Source organism: Mercenaria mercenaria, chromosome 6, assembly GCF_021730395.1.
Source record: "Mercenaria mercenaria strain notata chromosome 6, MADL_Memer_1, whole genome shotgun sequence".
In the NCBI taxonomy this organism is placed as follows: Eukaryota; Metazoa; Mollusca; class Bivalvia; order Venerida; family Veneridae; genus Mercenaria; species Mercenaria mercenaria.
Window position 1 is genome coordinate 21,090,440 of NC_069366.1, and position 20,419 is coordinate 21,110,858.

The 20,419-nt window shown below is 37.2% G+C and overlaps 1 protein-coding gene across 1 annotated transcript in view; it reads left to right on the forward strand.

The window, feature by feature from the left end:
* Positions 1-19,653, forward strand: part of LOC123549458 (methionine--tRNA ligase, cytoplasmic-like) — a 183,541-nt gene extending 163,888 nt beyond the window's left edge. Inside the window, exons 2-5 of the mRNA XM_053545348.1 lie at positions 15,107-15,202; positions 16,360-16,443; positions 18,366-18,623; positions 19,222-19,653. Coding sequence (XP_053401323.1) covers positions 16,381-16,443; positions 18,366-18,623; positions 19,222-19,380 — 480 coding nt within the window. The 5' untranslated portion in view covers positions 15,107-15,202; positions 16,360-16,380 and the 3' untranslated portion in view covers positions 19,381-19,653. The remainder of the gene's footprint in view (positions 1-15,106; positions 15,203-16,359; positions 16,444-18,365; positions 18,624-19,221) is intronic.
* The last annotated feature ends 766 nt before the right edge of the window (positions 19,654-20,419 follow it).

The window sequence follows — 20,419 nt, forward strand, 5'->3', positions numbered from 1 at the left end:
CAAACTAATGTTGCTGTGAAATTTGCTAGAACTATGATATGTACCAGACTGTTTTTCTCAACATGATTAGAGAAATGTTGTGCTGCTTTTTTTTTTTTCAGAATAAAGACATATTTTCAACTGAAGGGGAATATACAAGTATTGTTTGAGCTCATATCAAATACAGAGATAGATCTGGTATGTATCTGTTGCTGATTTTGTTAAATCCCATTTGCTGCTAGGTTACACACTGATATTAAATGAACTTTGTTCGTGGGGGTGACATATGCAGTATTGACACCTCACCAGCGTGGATTCAAAACCTTGTATGGGTGTAGTATTCTTTCATTTAACCCTTAACCTGCTAAATTTCTATAATGAACTAGTCCATCTTTCAGTTTGGACAGTACCATTAACTGTTTAAAGGGGTACTTACCAAAAAAAGATACTGAATGGCGAACAGTGCAGACCATGATCAGACTGCACAGATGTGCAGGCTGATGTTGGTCTGCACTGGTTGCAAAGGCAGAATCACTTGCTGCCTGCAGGCTAAGGGTTAAGGAAACCCACCAGCTGGCTTGTGGAAGGTCTGTGGTTCTACCCAAGTGCTGGCCAGTGCCTGAAATAATTTCTGGATGGGCACCTGAGGTTTTCCTCCACCTTGAAAATCTAGAAGGTCACAACAAGACCTGTTATTGAGTTTGCATGACATTAGATCCAACAAAGGAAATAAAAACTCAGTATTGAAGGGAATGTCTATCTGCTGGCTAGAGCCTGTTGAATTTGGATGTTGAATATCGTATCAGGGCTAACAACATTGCAGTGTCATAATCTCAGAGGAAAAGGTTGAAAAGAATTTTTATGCATTGATACATACTGGTTGGTATGATCAATATTCTACTCCATCATTGGGTTTTCTTTTGCAAAATTTTTACCCCTTCAAAAGGAGTCAACCTAAGGTCGTATGGTTAGTCATTGATGGGGTCCGTTGCAAAAATCCCTAAAACAGCAACTAAAATTAAACAAGAAAAATGTCCCTAACACAGAACTTACTGAATGTGGTTTTGTACATACTGATGCAACACATGAACCATTTAGTATATTATATGTTATTATCCCCCGACGAAAGTCGGAGGGATATAGTTTTGGCGTTGTCCGTCCGTCCGTCCTTCTGTCCGTCTTTCCGTCCGTCCGTCCGTCCGTCTTTCCGTCCGTCCGTCCGTCCGTCCGTCCGTCCGGAGCCATATCTAGGAAATGGTTGGGAATATTTATTTAAAACTTCATATACATGTTCACCACAATGAGTTCTTGCGGCCCGTCAAGTTTCAGTCAGATTGCCCAAGTAACACCAGAGTTATGGCCCTTAGAAGTTTCTAGTGTTAACTATATAGGGTACTATAAATATGGTAATTTCTGCATCATAACTTTTGATATATTTGACCTAGAACTATGAAACTTAAACAGAATTTAGATCACCATAATGTGGTTGTGTACACACAATTTCATTTGGATTTATTTGTAAATTAAGAGTTATTGCCCTTTAATTGTATAAAAATCCACATATTTGTACATAACAAACTTACCATTTGGTAGAATTTCATTAAATTTCTTTCATTCTTTTCCATGAACATTTATTGTAAACACGTAAAGTTGTGTACCCACACCTGGTCCCCACCTTACCTTGATCACACACCTCCCCCCCTATCCCCGACACTCACCCCCCCCCCCCCCCCCAAAAAAAAAAAAAAAAAAAAAATTCATTCCTTATTTTAGATTTTTTCAAACAAACTTCATATACATGTTCACCACTATGAGGTTATGGTCCCATCAAGTTTCAGACAGATTGCCCAAGTAACACCAGAGTTATGGCCCTTAGAAGTTTCTAGTGTTAACTATATAGGGTACTATAGATCTATAGATATGCCAATTTCTGCATCATAACTTTTGATATATTTGACCTAGAACTATGAAACTTTAACAGAATTTAGAGCACTATAATGTGGTTGTGCACAGACAATTTTGTACAGATTTCTTTTTGTAACTTCAGAGTTATTGCCCTTTAATTGTCTAAAAATCCACATATTTGTACATAACAAACTTACCATTTGGCAGAATTTCATTAAATTTCTTTCATTCTTTTCTGTGAACATTTATTATAAACATGTAAAGTTGTGCACCCACACCTGGTCACCCACTTGCCTTGGTCACACCCCCTCCCCCTCCCAAATTTTTTTTTTTTTTTCATTTATTTTAGATTTTTTTCAAACCTTCCAAGTTGTACTATTCCCCCACCTCACTTCTCCACCCAGTCATGCCCACCACTGATCATGCATCCTCTGCCCCCCCCCCCCACTCCAACTTCACCCTTTTACCTTTTTTTTTTTTCATTTTTAATTTTCAATCAATATTTATAATCAGCATGTGAAATTTTGTTTCCTCTCCCGTTCCCCTGCACCCCCACCCCCTAAAAAAATAAATATATATAGATATATATATTTCCATCCTTTTTTTTTTTTTTTTTAAATGTTCAAACCTTCAACATGTTAAGTTGTGACTGCACAAACCTTGCCCTCAGCCATGTTCAAGATATCTTATCTGTGTTCTCTTAAGGACATCTGATCTTTTAAGTTCAAATGTACATGTAAAACAGCAACACCTGGTGCCAAACCACTCAAAGACAATATTTCATTCCAGTTAAACTTCAAGCTCACATTTCAATTAACTGCATTTAATTTTAAAAGCTAAGCTTATTACAGTAAGCATATCCCATTCAAAATAAATTCTTTAGTCCGGATCAAAGTATCATACATTTATTGTGTACTCTTTAATTAAACATTTGTTTTCTGTTAAATTGATTTTGACTAATGAAATTATTTGCTTCTTATTAACATCCTTAACTTTTTGCCGGATATATCTTTTTGCCATTCCTCACCACAAACCCTTTCGGCGGGGGATACCAATTCATCGAATTTGCTTGTTATTATTGCAGGTACAGGGAGCTGTGTGTAGAGCATTTGCAGCACTATGTAAAGGCTCAGAAGGGTAATTATTACTTGTCATCATAATGTACCTACAAAAACTTGTCACGAAGCTTCACAGTTCCATCATTTTTAACCATTTTTTGTGCCCCCCAAAATTTGGGGAGGGGGGCCACTTAGAGTTACACTTGTCTGGCCGTCAAACCATCCGTCTGTCCTTCCTTACGTCCGTCCATCCATCCAAATTTGTGTTGTTCATATTTCAAAAAGTATTTGATCCAAATTAATCAAACCTCACAGGATTGTTATTCAACATGGGAAGCAGTGCACCAGGCATTTTAATTTGGATCTCACACAGTCAGACCAGAGTTATGGCCCTTGACTTAGTCAAAAATACGTATAAAAAGGGCCAAACCGTGAGTCATAAAACCATGTACAGTGACAGGAGTGGGGGCACCTGTCCTATGGACACACATCTAGTTTTGTACTGTGATAATGAAAATTAACTGCATCTTTCAAAATTTGGTAATGTAGCCTTAAAGTGTTTTTACTTTATGATAATGATAAAGTAATGGGTGGGTTGAATGTTCTATTGTGTTTTCTGGATATGCATTTAGTATATTAAAAACTTATGAAAAGTCCTATAGAGCTGAATACCAGTTTTTGTTTAAGGGTATACATTTACCTTATGAACAAGTTGATATGTCAGAAACTTGCGAAATGTTTATTACACACAACTGAACATGGTTTTTGCTTATGTTTCAAGGTAAATGCATACCTTATGAAGAAGTCAGTATGTCAGAAACTTATGAAATGTTTTTTTACAGACAAGCCGTTTCAGCGGCTGAGTGGTTAAGGTCACCGACTTTGAATCACTTGCCACTGACCAATGTGAGTTTGAGGCTCGCTTGGAACATAGAATTCTTCATGTGAGGAAGCCATCCAGCTGGCTTACAGAAGGTGGGTGGTTCTACCCAGGTGCCTGCCCGTGGTTAAATTATGCCATGAGGGGCACCAGATATCTTCTTTCACCATCAAAAGCTTAAAAGTCGACATATCACCTATAATTGTATTGATGTGATGTTAAACCCAACAAAAAAAAATTGTTACAGAAAGCTGAACACAAGTTTTGTATATATTGTATTTCAGAGTATACACATACCTTATGGACAAGTCAATATGTCAGAAACTTGTGAAGTGCTTGTTACATACAGCTGAACACAATTTTTGTTTATATTATATTTCAGAGTATACACATACCTTATGGACAAGTCAATATGTCCGAAACTTGTGAAGTGCTTGTTACATACAGCTGAACACAATGTAGCTGAAGGTGTTCTTACATTGGTTGCAGAGCTGGCAGAACATGACAGGTACAACACTTCCATTCTTGGAAAATTGCTTAATTTTTGTCAGTACTTGATAATTATCTTGACTGCTTTAAACTGCTGATACTTTGGAATGAAGGGACTCTCTTTAAGGTTAATCAATAAAATCTGTTAGAAGATCCTTTGAATTGAGTCTGTTGAAGTTGCCTGAAAACTTGATGAAGATTGTATTACGTTAAAGTAAAAAATTGATAGCTTGAGGTCTCATAGAGGGGAGCAAAATGCTCAAGTGATCCAGGATTTTGAGCAATCCAGACAAAAAATAACAGAAAAATGGCAGTGGACCACAGTAAGTGCCTGAGAGAAATCGGGTACTTGAGATACTGATGCTTGAGTGAGCTGTGTTTCACTGCTTATTAATGTGACCTTTGTTACAGTGAGAATTAAGAAATAATGTTTAGAAAAACTGTTGTTTTAACATTATTAATACACGGAAAGAGGATATACACCTGCGGAATAATTTCACGAGGGGGTAGCTCGAGTGAATTCTTCTGGCGACCTGTAACCGATTTTGAGTGTATTAATTTGATCCATCCAATATGTAAAATTAGCTGCACCATAAGAAAACCGACATAGTGTATTTGCATACGCACAGTCTGGTCAGGATCCATGCTGTTCACTTTCAATGCCTATTGCAGTTGGAGAAACCATTAGTGAACAGCATGGATTGTGACCAGACTGCGCGGATGTGCAGGCTGGTATGGATCCATGCTGGTCGCAAATGCACTACCTCTATGTTGGTTTTCTCATGATGCGGCTCATTTTATGTTTTTTCATGACTGTTTTGCTTTGTTTTGCGAGATCAAGGTATAAATGATAAATCATTCTAAAGTTCTCCAAGGATGGTAGTAGGATCTTTTTTAAAATACCTTTAAACATGTCAGTTTTTGACTGAAAATGTGTTTTTCTCTATGTAAAAGTGGGTAAAATAGCAAGCGTTTTTTGTTTTTTTTTGTGTGTGAATTTTTACATGGAAATGTTCTTATGCTAACTACATGTAAGATAATCCTGAAAGTTTCGTAACAACCTACATACAAACAAATTTGAACATAATTTAAAAAAAAGAATTGGTGTCAGAATTGGCAGAAATGAACTACGGGTAACACCACATTAAAATTGTTTCTCGATGATAAAATTTAATCCAGAACTCATTAAGATATTTTGAAAATTTAAAAGAAGAAATGAAAGAAAAAGTTTGTTACAGAAATAGGTGGATCAAATAGTAATAGTTTGTTCAGTGTTACTGTTAAAACTGTATATATTACATTGACAGTGGACATGAGGACTTGAAGAAGGAATCTCTTATAGAAGCTATAGTGAAGAATCTCTGTAAAACCAACTGTGATAAGGTAACACAAATAGTGCTTGTCCATTCATATTATACCAGAGGCCTCTGTGGCTGAGTAGTTAAGGTCGCAGACTTTGAATCACTTGCCAGTCATCAGTGTGGGTTCGAGCCTCACTCGGGGCTTTGAATTCTTTATAAATTATATAAGGAAGCCATCCAGCTGGCTTACAGAAGGTCGGTGGTTCTACCCAGGTTCCCGCCCATGATGAAATAATGCACGGAGGGGCACCTGGGGTCTTCATCCACCATAAATTCTGGAAAGTCGCCATTTGACCTATAATTTGCGAGGTTAAACCCAACAAAAACAAAAACAAAATCATATTATATCCCATTAATGCAAGAAGGTACTATAACCTTCGTTAATCATCAGCACTTGGTACTTTTTGTACTAATGGGGCAGTACATTCCGATGCCAAAAAAAAAGTTCTGACAAGAAATGTTTTCAGTGACTTACCGTTAATGTACTTCCATCTTTCATAAAACAGTCCTATCTAAGGAAACTAAAATTGGGCGTGGGATGATACATGTGTATTTAGTATGGTGCTTAAAAACAGAAACTCATATTAATATGCCATTGAATAGAACTGTTCAAGTTTATGCTCTGTTGTCAGTTGTTTTTTCCACTCATTTGGAATTAGGAACAAATAAAACTTCAAAATTATTTATTTTATAATTCTTCTTGACAGTGTATCCAGTACTCTGTACAGCAGTGTGATTATTTCTCATCAACTAGACGAAAACACAAAACATTCCTGTTAGAACAACAGATGGTACCTATACTCACCAGGTAAAAGTTATCATGAATACATAGTTGTAATACCAGTGTATATACCATAATATACCCATTGATATACTGGACAAGGACCTCTGTGGGCTGAATGCATGAACTTTATGAAATTGAAACACTTGGTTCTTGTGCATGCCCATATCTTAGAAAATGCCTAGAGGGGCACCTGGTGTCATTTTTTAGCTCGACTATTCAAAGAATAGTCTAGCTATTCTACTCACCCTGGCGTCGGCGTCGGCGTCACACCTTGGTTAAGTTTTTGCATGCAAGTACATACAGCTATCATTTAAAGGCATATAGCTTTGAAACTTATTTATTCTTTTTCTAGGTCAATTACCAACCTCACTGGGTCAAGTTCCATAACTCTAACATGTATTTTGAGTAAATTATGCCCCCTTTTGGACTTAGAAAATTTTGGTTAAAGTTTTACATGCAAGTTACTATCTCCAAAACTAATGCAGATATTGAATTGAAACTTCACATGTGTCTTCGGGGTTATAAAACTAGTTGATAGCACCAAGTCCCATAACTCTGATCTTCATTTTGGCCAAATTATGCCCCCTTTTGGACTTAGAAAATTTTGGTTAAAGTTTTGCGTGCAAGTACATACAGTTATTACTAAAAGGCATATAGATTTGAAACTTATTTTTTCTTTTTCTAGATCAATTACCTACCTCACTGGGTCAAGTCCCATAACTCTGACATGTATTTTGGCCAAATTATGCCCCCTTTTGGACTTAGAAAATTCTGGTTGAAGTTTTGCGTGCAAGTACATACAGCTATTACTAAAAGGCATATAGATTTTAAACTTATTTTTAGCTCACCTGTCACAAAGTGACAAGGTGAGCTTTTGTGATCGCGTGGTGTCCGTCGTCCGTCAACCGTCCGTTCTTCCGTCCGTGCGTGCGTCCGTAAACTTTTGCTTGTGACCACTCTAGAGGTCACATTTTTCATGGGATCTTTATGAAAGTTGGTCCGAATGTTCATCTTGATGATATCTAGGTCAACTTCGAAACTGGGTCACGTGCCATCAAAAACTAGGTCAGTAGGTCTAAAAATAGAAAAACATTGTGACCTCTCTAGAGGCCATAATTTTCAATGGATCTTCATGAAAATTGGTCAGAATGTTCATCTTGATGATATCTAGATCAAGTTCGAAACTGGGTCACGTGCGGTCAAAAACTAGGTCAGTAGGTCTAAAAATAGAAAAACCTTGTGACCTCTCTAGAGGCCATATATTTTACAAGATCTTCATGAAAGTTGGTCAGAACGTTCACCTTGATGATATCAAGGTCAAGTTTGAAACTGGGTCACGTGCCATCAAAAACTAGGTCAGTAGGTCAAATAATAGAAAAACCTTGTGACCTCTCTAAAGGCCATATTTTTCATGGGATCTGTATGAAAATTGGTCTGAATGTTCATCTTGATGATATCTAGGTCAAGTCTGAAACTGGGTCACGTGCCGTCAAAAACTAGGTCAGTAGGTCTAAAAATAGAAAAACCTTGTGACCTTTCTAGAGGCCATATATTTCACAAGATCTTCATGAAAATTGGTCAGAACGTTCACCTTGATGATATTTAGGTCAAGTTCGAAACTGGGTCACGTACCTTCAAAAACTAGGCCAGTAGGTCAAATAATAGAAAAACCTTGTGACCTCTCTAAAGGCCATATTTTTCATGGGATCTGTGTGAAAGGTGGTCTGAATGTTCATCTTGATGATATCTAGGTCAAGTTCGAAACTGGGTCACATGCGGTCAAAAACTAGGTCAGTAGGTCTAAAAATAGAAAAACCTTGTGACCTCTCTAGAGGCCATATATTTTACAAGATCTTCATGAAAGTTGGTCAGAACGTTCACCTTGATGATATCTAGGTCAAGTCTGAAACTGGGTCACGTGCCGTCAAAAACTAGGTCAGTAGGTCAAATAATAGAAAAACCTTGTGACCTCTCTAAAGGCAATATTTTCCATGGGATCTGTATGAAAGTTGGTCTGAATGTTCATCTTGATGATATCTAGGTCAAGTTCGAAACTGGGTCATGTGCCATCAAAAACTAGGTCAGTAGGTCTAAAAATAGAAAAACCTTGTGACCTTTCTAGAGGCCATATATTTCACAAGATCTTCATGAAAATTGGTCAGAATGTTCATCTTGATGATATCTAGGTCAAGTTCGAAACTGGGTCACGTACCTTCAAAAACTAGGTCAGTAGGTCAAAAAATAGAAAAACCTTGTGACCTCTCTAAAGGCCATATTTTTGTGGGATCTGTGTGAAAGTTGGTCTGAATGTTCATCTTGATGATATCTAGGTCAAGTTCGAAACTGGGTCACGTGCAGTCAAAAACTAGGTCAGTAGGTCTTAAAATAGAAAAACCTTGTGACCTCTCTAGAGGCCATATATTTCATGAAATCTTCATGAAAATTTGTCAGAATGTTCACCTTGATGATATCTAGGTCAAGTTTAAAAGTGGGTCATGTGCCGTCAAAAACTAGGTCAGTAGGTCAAATAATAGAAAAACCTTGTGACCTCTCTAAAGGCCATATTTTTCAATGGATCTTCATGAAAGTTGGTCTGAATGTTCATCTTGATGATATCTAGGTCAAATTCGAAACAGGGTCATGTGCGGTCAAAAACTAGGTCAGTAGGTCAAATAATAGAAAAACCTTGTGACCTCTCTAAAGGCCATATTTTTCAATGGATCTTCATGAAAGTTGGTCTGAATGTTCATCTTGATGATATCTAGGTCAAATTCGAAACAGGGTCATGTGCGGTCAAAAACTAGGTCAGTAGGTCAAAAAATAGAAAAACCTTGTGACCTCTCTAGAGGCCATATATTTCATGAAATCTTCATGAAAATTTGTCAGAATGTTCACCTTGATGATATCTAGGTCAAGTTCAAAAGTGGGTCACATGCCGTCAAAAACTAGGTCAGTAGGTCTAAAAATAGAAAAACCTTGTGACCTCTCTAGAGGCCATATATTTTACAAGATCTTCATGAAAGTTGGTCAGAACGTTCACCTTGATGATATCTAGGTCAAGTCTGAAACTGGGTCACGTGCCATCAAAAACTAGGTCAGTAGGTCAAATAATAGAAAAACCTTGTGACCTCTCTAAAGGCAATATTTTCCATGGGATCTGTATGAAAGTTGGTCTGAATGTTCATCTTGATGATATCTAGGTCAAGTTCGAAACTGGGTCACGTGCCATCAAAAACTAGGTCAGTAGGTCTAAAAATAGAAAAACCTTGTGACCTTTCTAGAGCCATATATTTCATGAATCTTCATGAAAATTTGTCAGAATGTTCACCTTGATGATATCTAGGTCAAGTTAAAAGTGGGTCACGTGCCGTCAAAAACTAGGTCAGTAGGTCAAATAATAGAAAAACCTTGTGACCTCTCTAAAGGCCATATATTTTCATGGATCTTCATGAAAGTTGGTCGAATGTTCATCTTGATGATATCTAGGTCAAGTTCGAAACGGGTCACGTGCCGTCAAAAACTAGGTCAGTAGGTCTAAAAATAGAAAAACCTTGTGACCTCTCTAGAGGCCATATTTCTCAATGGATCTCATGAAAATTGGTCAGAATGTTCACCTTGATGATATCTAGGTCAAGTTCGAAACTGGGTCACGTGCCATCAAAAACTAGGTCAGTAGGTCAAATAATAGAAAAACCTTGTGACCTCTCTAGAGGCCATAATTGTCGATGGGAATCTGGTATGGGAAAAAAGTTGGGTCTGAATGTTTCCCTTTTGATCTGATGAATTCATTATGGATCAAAGTTCGAAACTGGGTCACGTGCGGTCAAAAACTAGGTCAGTAGGTCTTAAAATAGAAAAACCTTGTGACCTCTCTAGACGCCATATATTTCATGAAATCTTCATGAAAATTTGTCAGAATGTTCACCTTGATGATATCTAGGTCAAGTTTAAAAGTGGGTCATGTGCCGTCAAAAACTAGGTCAGTAGGTCAAATAATAGAAAAACCTTGTGACCTCTCTAAAGGCCATATTTTTCAATGGATCTTCATGAAAGTTGGTCTGAATGTTCATCTTGATGATATCTAGGTCAAATTCGAAACAGGGTCATGTGCGGTCAAAAACTAGGTCAGTAGGTCTAAAAATAGAAAAACCTTGTGACCTCTCTAGAGGCCATACTTGTGAATGGATCTCCATAAAAATTGGTCAGGATGTTCACCTTGATGATATCTAGGTCAAGTTCGAAAGTGGGTCACGTGCCGTCAATAAGTAGGTCAGTAGGTCAAATAATGAAAAAACGTTGAGACCTCTCTAGACGCCATATTTTTCATGGGATCTGTATGAAAGTTGGTCTGAATGTTTATCTTGATGATATCTAGGTCAAGTTTGAAACTGGGTCAACTGCGATCAAAAACTAGGTCAGTAGGTCTTGAAATAGAAAAACCTTGTGACCTCTCCAGAGGCCATACCCTTGAATGGATCTTCATGAAATTGGTCAGAATGTTCACCTTGATGATATCTAGGTCAAGTTTGAAACTGGGTCACGTGCCTTAAAAAACTAGGTCAATAGGTCAAATAATAGAAAAACCTTGTGACCTCTCTAGAGACCATATTTTTCAATGGATCTTCATGAAAATTGGTCAGAATTTTTATCTTTATAATATCTAGGTCAAGTTCAAAACTGGATCACATGAGCTCAAAAACTAGGTCACTATGTCAAATAATAGAAAAAACGACGTCATACTCAAAACTGGATCATGTGGGAAGAGGTGAGCGATTCAGGACCATCATGGTCCTCTTGTTTCTTTTTCTAGATCAATTACCTACCTCACTGGGTGAAGTCCCATAACTCTGACATGTATTTTGAGCAAATTATGCCCCCTTTTGGACTTAGAAAATTCTGGTTAAAGTTTTACATGCAAGTTACTGTCTCCAAAACTAATGCAGATATTAAATTGAAACTTCACATGTGTCTTCGGGGTTATAAAACTAGTTGATAGAATCAAGTCCCATAACTCTGACATGTATTTTGGGCAAATTATGCCCCCTTTTGGACTTAGAAAATCCTGGTTAAAGTTTTGCATGCAAGTATATACAGCTATTACCAAAAGGCATATAGCTTTGAAACTTCTTTGTTCTTTTTCTAGGTCAGTTACCAACCTCACTGGGTCAAGTTCCATAACTCTTAACATGTATTTTGAGCAAATTATGCCCCCTTTTGGACTTAGAAAATTCTGGTTAAAGTTTTACATGCAAGTTACTGTCTCCAAAACTAATGCAGATATGGAATTGAAACTTAACATGTTTCTTCGGGGTTATAAAACTAGTTGATAGCATCAAGTCCCATAACTCTGATATGCATTTGGTCAAATTATGTCCCGTTTCGAACTTAAAACTCTTTTGATATTTAACATTTTGGGTAATAATTTCCTGCTTCTGTGACAATATTTCAAATAGTCGAGCTTGGCTGTCTTACGGACAGCTCTTGTTTTGCTACTGTGAAACCATTTAATTGCATGGGCAGGAAATTTTGTGTTCTTTTGCTTTGAAACTTGGAATACTTGTTCACCATCATAAGCTGACCCTGTATAGCAAGAAACAGAACTCCATCTTGCTTTTTGCAAGATTTATGGCCCCTTTTGTACTTAGAAAATACCAGATTTCTTGGTTAAGTTTTATGTTTAGGTCAACTTTTCTCCTAAACTATCAAAGCTATTGCTTTGAAACTTGGAATACTTGTTCACCATCATAAGCAGACCCTGTACATCAAGAAACATAACTCCATCTTGCTTTTTGCAAGATTTATGGCCCCTTTTGTACTTAGAAAATATCAGATTTCTTGGTTAAGTTTTATGTTTAGGTCAACTTTTCTCCTAAACTATCAAAGCTATTGCTTTGAAACTTGGAATACTTGTTCACCATCATAAGCAGACCCTGTACATCAAGAAACATAACTCCATCTTGCTTTTTGCAAGATTTATTGCCCCTTTTGGACTTAGAAACTTTTTTTTTTTATGGTTAAGTTTTATGTTTAGGTCAGCTTTTATCCTAAACTATCAAAGCTATTGCTTTAAAACTTGCAACACTTGTTCACCATCATAAGTTGACCCTGTACAGCAAGAAACATAACTCCATCCTGCTTTTTGCAAGATTTATGGCCCCTTTTGGACTTAGAAAATATCAGATTTCTTGGTTAAGTTTTATGTTTAGGTCAACTTTTCTCCTAAACTATCAAAGCTATTGCTTTGAAACTTGGAATACTTGTTCACCATCATAAGCAGACCCTGTACATCAAGAAACATAACTCCATCTTGCTTTTTGCAAGATTTATTGCCCCTTTTGGACTTAGAAACTTTTTTTTTTATGGTTAAGTTTTATGTTTAGGTCAGCTTTTATCCTAAACTATCAAAGCTATTGCTTTAAAACTTGCAACACTTGTTGACCATCATAAGCTGACCCTGTACAGCAAGAAACATAACTCCATCCGGCTTTTTGCAATAATTATTGCCCCTTTTGGACTTAGAAAATCATTTTCTTGGTTGAGTATTATGTTTAAGTCAACTTTTCTCATAAACTATCAAAGCTATTGCTTTAAAACTTGCAACAGTTTTTCACCATCATAAGTGGACACTGAACATTAAGAAACATAACTCTATCCTGCTTTTTGCAAGAATGATGGCCCTTTTTAGACTTAGAAAATCATGGGTAGGACAATATTTCTATTACACAAAAAAAATCAGATGAGCGTCAGCACCCGCAAGGCGGTGCTCTTGTTATATTTTCTATTGTGGTAAAATATAATATTTTCTACTTGCATGTTAAAACAAGTACTCAGGATATGCATGTCAATAAAATTGCAATGAGGACTACAAAAGAATATTGAAAGAATAAAAAAAAAATTACAAACTTTAAAATGCTATTCAGCGAGACTGTTAAAACACACATGTCATGTTTTTGTGAAGCTAGAATGTCTTTTAGTTGTACCGATTAATTGCTTGTTTTTACTGAAGTGTGAATTGAATGGATAAGATAAGTTAAAACATCAGTCACTTTATTAATGTGACTAATGCATCTGAAGTGTTGAATATAAAATTATGTCTCCCCCAGGAGACATATTGTTTTTGCCCTGTCCGTCCGTCTGTCCGTCCGTCCGTCCGTACGTCACACTTCATTTCCGAGCAATAACTGGAGAACCATTTGACCTAGAACCTTCAAACTTCATAGGGTTGTAGGGCTGCTGGAGTAGACGATCCCTATTGTTTTGGGGTCACTCTGTCAAAGGTCAAGGACACAGGGGCCTGAACATTGAAAACCATTTCCGATCAATAACTAGAGAACCACTTGACCCAGAATGTTGAAACTTCATAGGATGATTGGCCATGAAGAGTAGATGACCCCTATTGATTTTGGGGTCACTCTGTCAAAGGTCAAGGTCACAGGGGCCTGAACATTGAAAATCATTTCCGATCTATAACTAGAGAACCACTTGACCCAGAATGTTGAAACTTCATAGGATGATTGAACATGAAGAGTAGATGACCCCTATTGATTTTGGGGTCACTCCGTCAAAGGTCAAGGTCACAGGGGCCTGAACATGGAAAACAATTTCCGATCAATAACTAGAGAACCACTTGACCCAGAATGTTGAAACTTAATAGGATGATTGGTCATGCAGAGCAGATGACCCTTAACGATTTTGGGGTCACTCTGTGAAAGGTCAAGGTCACAGGGGCCTGAACATTGAAAACCATTTCCGGTCAGTAACTTGAGAACCACTTGACCCAGAATGATGAAACTTCATAGGATGATTAGTCATGCAGAGTAGATGACCCCTAACAATTTTAGGGTCACTCTGTTAAAGATCAAGGCCACAGGGGCCTGAACATGGAAAACCATTTCAAATCAATAACTTAAGAACCTCTCGACCCAGAATGTTGAAACTTAATAGGATGATTGTTCATGCAGAGTAAATGACCCCTATTGTTTTTGGGGTCACTCCGTTAAAGGTCAAGGTCACAGAGGCCTGAACATTGATAACCAGTTCCGATCAATAACTTGAGAACCACTTGACCCAGAATGTTGAAACTTCATAGGATGATTGAACATGCAGAGTAGATGACCCCTATTGATTTTGGGTTCAGTCTATTAAAGGTCAAGGTCACAGTGGCCTGTTCATGTAAAATCATTTTTTGGAATTAACTTGAGAACCACTTTACCTACAATGTTGAAACTTAAAAGGATGATTGGACATGCAGAGTAGATGACCCCTATTTATTTTGAGGTCACGTGATCAAAGGTCAAGGTCACAGGAGCCTGAACAGTGACTTGAGAACCACTAGGCCAAGAGTGTTGAAATTTAGCGGGATGACTGGACATGCCAAGTAGATGATCCCTATTGCAGCCAACCATCAGTGTCTCTTTGACTTTCGCTCCTGACCCCTATTGACTTCTTGCCTATAGGACTTTGCATTGGGGGAGACATGCGCTTTTTTACAAAAGCATTTTCTAGTTTGATATTATCTAGACCTTAATTCTCAAGCCTCCATTCCCAAGAAAGAAAGAAGCATATTGGCTCACTTTCTACATTAGGTGTTTTCGTTGTGTATGACCTTCTATAAATGGCAGTTCTTTCATCTTTGATCTTTTTTTTAAAGCCATCACCGTTGTTCCAAAAGATTGAGGCTTCTACCATTGCTGAGCTGAAGAAAAGATTTGCTGGGCAAGGACCAGCTACCTCTGGGAAAACAAAGGTATGTGACATGTTGATGTCCCAGAAATATAAGGTTGTAACTGTTACCTTATACAGTGTAAGATGACCTATACATTTTCAGAAACTGCATTGAAAGGGCCATAACCTGAACATAAAATCATAATAGTGTGACCCTGTTTATTTGACAAAAAATAACATTTTATTAATAATAGAAGGTCGTATCCGTTATGACCCATTTGTGGCCTGTTGTAGATATACCTACTGATATAAAGTTTCGAATCTGCCACATACAATCTTTTAAGATTGCATATTATGTGATATTAGGTACAACAATTTTATAATAAATAAGTTGTAAGTGGCAGATATGACCTTTCATTATAAATGATTGTAAAAATGCAAACATACAATTTCTTCAATAACTTTGGCTCCATAAATATATGACATTTGGTACAATCAGTATGTAAAAGCTTTAACTATAAAGTTTCAGTATGGATAGGAAAAGTTACTTTGAGAAATCTCGTAAAAATATATGGTTTTTTTTTCAGTTTTCTCGAAAGTACTTGTTTTCACTTACGTTTTATTTCTGGGACGTTGATGTATTTGCTTGTATTGTTTTGGTAGAAATACACTCACTGATTGTTGTTTGGTTTCCCATGTAATTAATCAAGATTTCCAAGGACATAGATCTTAACTAGTAGTCCTTGATTAATTGTTATACATACAGCTCATGTTGGGATGACTTCATACATCTAGGAGATACATGTATACTGGAATAATTGAAACCCTATAAAAAACAAAACTTGTAGATACTTATATAATTATTATATATCTTGTTTTAACCCTTGCACTGCTAAATTTCTATAATGAACTTGTCCATCTTTCAATTGTGCAAGCTGATCATGACCAACACTGGTCGCAAAGACAGAATCAAGCTAATCCAGCATGATAAGGGTTAAAGGTATGTCATTCAGTTGCTAGTTGTGTTTTAAGTTAGTATGGAGGCCTTCATATATTAAATTACCAAGTGTATGACATACATAAATGAAAAATGAGTGGAGATGGCATATCAAACTTTAATGTGGTCATTACCCTTAAAGGGTTTAAACCTTACACCTGTGCATTATATGGGCTGAATGACACTTGCATGATCTAACCATTCCATAGCAACAGATGTTATCTATAGTTTCTGTGTAACAGGGTAAGAAGGCAGGTGAGAAGATGGCAGGTGTGAAGGGAAGTCCAGAAGACATAGAGAAGTTACAGGCTGCAGTTGCACATCAGGTATCATAGCACAGCTCTGTTGTTAATATTGTGCTCCATCTTATCCTTTAGCCTGCTAAATTTCTAAAATGGATTGGTCTGTCATTCAATTTGGGCAGTACCATTTATTGTTCATAGGGGTGTTCACTGAAAATTTACTGACTGAATAGCGAACAGCACAGATCATGATCAGCCTGCACGGGCAGGCTGATCATGGTCTGCACTGGTCGCAAAGGCAGGATCACTTGCCGCCAGCAGGCTAAGGTTAGTGTTTTAAAGACATTTTACTAGTTTAACCTGTAATTCAAACTTGTTACTTGTTTTGATGTCATGTATAATTTTTATGCCCCCGGCATCATCTGATGCGGGAGGCATACAGTGATTGTCCTGTCCGTCCGTTCATTCGTCCGTCCGTTCGTACGAGGTTAACCAAATGGGATCGTTTCGTCTAGCATCAATACCCCTTACTAGAATGACTGGATACTAATGCAGATGTAACCTGTGACCATTCCTCAACTTCAGACATCACCTGATCTCAGTTTGACCTTGACCTCATTTTGGACTTAGGTTGCTTTATATGGGCCATCTCTTGGTTAACCAAATGGGACCGTTCCATCTAGCATCAATACCCCTTACTAGAATGACTTTATACTAATGCAGATGTAACCTGTGACCATTCCTCATCTTCAGACATCACCTGACCTCTGTTTGACCTTGACCTCATTTTGGACTTGGGTTGCTTTATACAGGCCATCTCTTGGTTAACCAAATGGGACCGTTTCGTTTAGCATCAATACATCTAACTAGAATGACTTGATACAATTGCAGATGTAACCTGTGACCATTCCTCATTTCCAGACATCACCTGACCACAGTTGACCTTGACCTTGATTTTGACCTCGTTTTGGACTTAGGCTGCTTTGTATCGACAAGGATGCCACCGGGGGCATCAAGTGTTTATTGAACGCAGCTTCTTGTTTATACCTGAAATGGATCAAACACATCTAAAGCAATGTAAGCTATGTGTTCAGTTGTTACACTAATGAAGCACAAAGTCTGTCTTGGTCTCATTTAGCAACAAGAATAAGAAGTGATGCCTTTAGTTCTTTGGAATGCTAAGCAGAAATTGGAGTGTTGGTAACAGCAGATACAGAATTGTTAATTTAGATGGCAGCTTTGAAATATACAGACACATGAAAATTAAGAAAGAGTACTTGTCATTTTTTTTTGAGCTATTGTGATCTCTGGACAACTGTCTAGCAATATTTTATTCCACCAGCATCTCTGAAACCACTAGTTGGAAGTTGAGTGTCCCAGTGTTGTCAAGTCAGTTAGGCTTGGATGCACATCTAAGGTCTAATTTTAAGATAACTTCACATAAATGATTGATACTTTAGTAACTTACTACAAAGATTTTTCAAAATATTTTGATTCATTCTAGTCCAGTTTTAAAGTAATTTTAGACATGGTCCTTTGCTGACCTTCCACTAAGATTGTTAAAAGTTTCATATGACATTATCTCCTAAAGCACTGGTCTGCTACTAAAATTGTGAAAAGCCACATTGATTTGTCAAAATAAAAATTGGCTGCCAAATCTAGTCTACCCATATGGCTTTAGGAAAACACTGTAAAAACCATCTCTGAATCTCCAGGCTGGTTTTCAAAGTAATTTGGCTGAAATGTTTCTTGTTATAACTCTTTGATCTGTGAAACTCTGATGAATGGTCTATGGCTGGTCCTTTTGTTTATATAAATTATATTGGCAAGTGAATATTGCTGTTTAGTTTATTACTACAGTAATAGACTACAATTCTACCCTATTCCTATAAAATTATAAACATTTAAAGAGTGGTCATGAGATTTGAAATATTGACTACACCTACCTGTCTGCATCATAAATCTCCCATTATATCATGTAATTTTAAAGAATTTATTGCCTTCAGGGAAACAAAGTGAGGGAGTTGAAAACAAACAAGGCAGAGAAGAACGCGATAGATTCAGAAGTGGCCATTTTACTTGACTTGAAGAAACAGTTGGCAGCTTGCCAAGGTCAGGAGTCTGCTCCACAATCTGGGGGAGGTAAAAAGAAGGGCGGTGGAAAACAGCAAAAACCAGCTGAAGGGAAGAAGGAGGTGATTGGAACAGCAGGTCCTGCAAATTCAGCAGAGGTAGACAGATTGACAGCTGCAGTTGCAGAACAGGTGAGCAGGTTTTGGTATCAAAAAGAAAGGATCGAAGTTTTGGTATCAAAAAGACAGGATTGATTTGTCAATTGATTAAACTGAATATAAATAATATCAAGAACTAAAGAGACTATTATATATATTAGAGGCTATTTTTTTTTCAAACTAAACTTCCTAAGTTTATTTTGGTGAAGGCTCAGCCTCAGTAGTATCATTATCATTTATGTGACAAATTGCTGCAGACTTGGCATATTTTGATTTCATTGAACCCCACCAAAGGAATTCTTCCATTACTGGAAATGCTTAAAACTACATGTGGTATACAGGTAGCTTCTGACACAGTAAGTTCAAATCAAAATTGGAGTTATCACTATATGTGATTAATACCCTGGAAAAGGGCAGGCTTAGTATATACCCCCTAAACTTCATTTTTGCAGGGGTATATAATAAGACTCGACTTCGACAGCTCTTTTTCATTCTTTTGATTACTCGGATGTGAGTGAACACTTAAAATTGTAATGAAGCATATCTAATGCAAGTTATTACAAATTTCTCTTCCAATGATATGAAATAACTGAAATGAAACCAATAAAAGCACTTGATGTTGTGTTTCCAGGGAAACAAGGTGAGAGAGCTGAAGACAAACAAGGCAGAGAAGGTTGTAGTGGATGCTGAGGTTGGCAAGTTGCTTGATCTAAAGAAACAGCTGGCTGTTGCTCAGGGCCAGGATCCTGAGGCAGCTGCAGGAGGGAAAAAGAAGGGCAAAAAGAAGTAAAACGGGAGGAAGTAGGAACATAGAGACCCAGTGCAAAAATATTAATCTGTTTTTACTATATTATATTACAGAACAGCTTCCATTACAGGTTGTAAACTCTAAAAGTCAGTAATTGATAATTGATAGAAGTATATTTTGAAACTCAGTGCTATGCTTTATTGTACTCTTTATGGTATCATTACCTTGTTTTTGAAGATGCTACATGCATGATATTGTCCCTATTTATTGCACACATTTCAGTGTAGCCCAAGTGAATAAATAGTTTGAAAGGATGATCTGTGTGTTATTTTGCTTAGATCTGTCTTAACAGTTATTTGTGTCAACAAGAGGGCCATGAAGGCCCTGTATCGCTCACCTGACCTATTGACCTAAAGATCATCAGGATTAACATTCTGACCAAGTGTCATTAAGATATGGTCATAAATGTGGCCTCTAAGTGTTAACTAGCTATTCCTTTGATTTGACCCCGTGACCTAGTTTTTGACCCGACATGACCCAGATTTGAACTTGACCTAAAGATCATCAAGTTTAACATTCTGACTAAGTTTCATGAAGATAAGTCATAAATGTGGCCTCTAGAATGTTAACAAGCTTTTCCTTTGATTTGACCTAGTGACCTAGTTTTTGACCCCACCTGACCCAGATTAAAACTTGACCTAAAGATCATCAAGATTAACATTCTGACCGAGTTTCATTAAGATATGGTCATAAATGTAGCCTCTAAAGTGTTAACTAGCTTTTCCTTTGATTTGACCCGGTGACCTAATTTTTGACCGGACATGACCCAGATTCGAACTTGTCCTAAATATCATCAAGTTTAACATTCTAAGTTTCATACATGACCCAGATTCAAACTGGATCTTAAAATCATCAATATTAACATTCTTACCAAGTTTCATGAAGATACAGTCATAAATGTGGCCTCTAGTGTTAACAAGCTTTTCCTTTGATTTGACTTGATGACCTAGTTTCTGACCCCAGATGACCCAATATCAAACCCATCCAAGATTTTACTGAGGGTAACATTCTGACCAAGTTC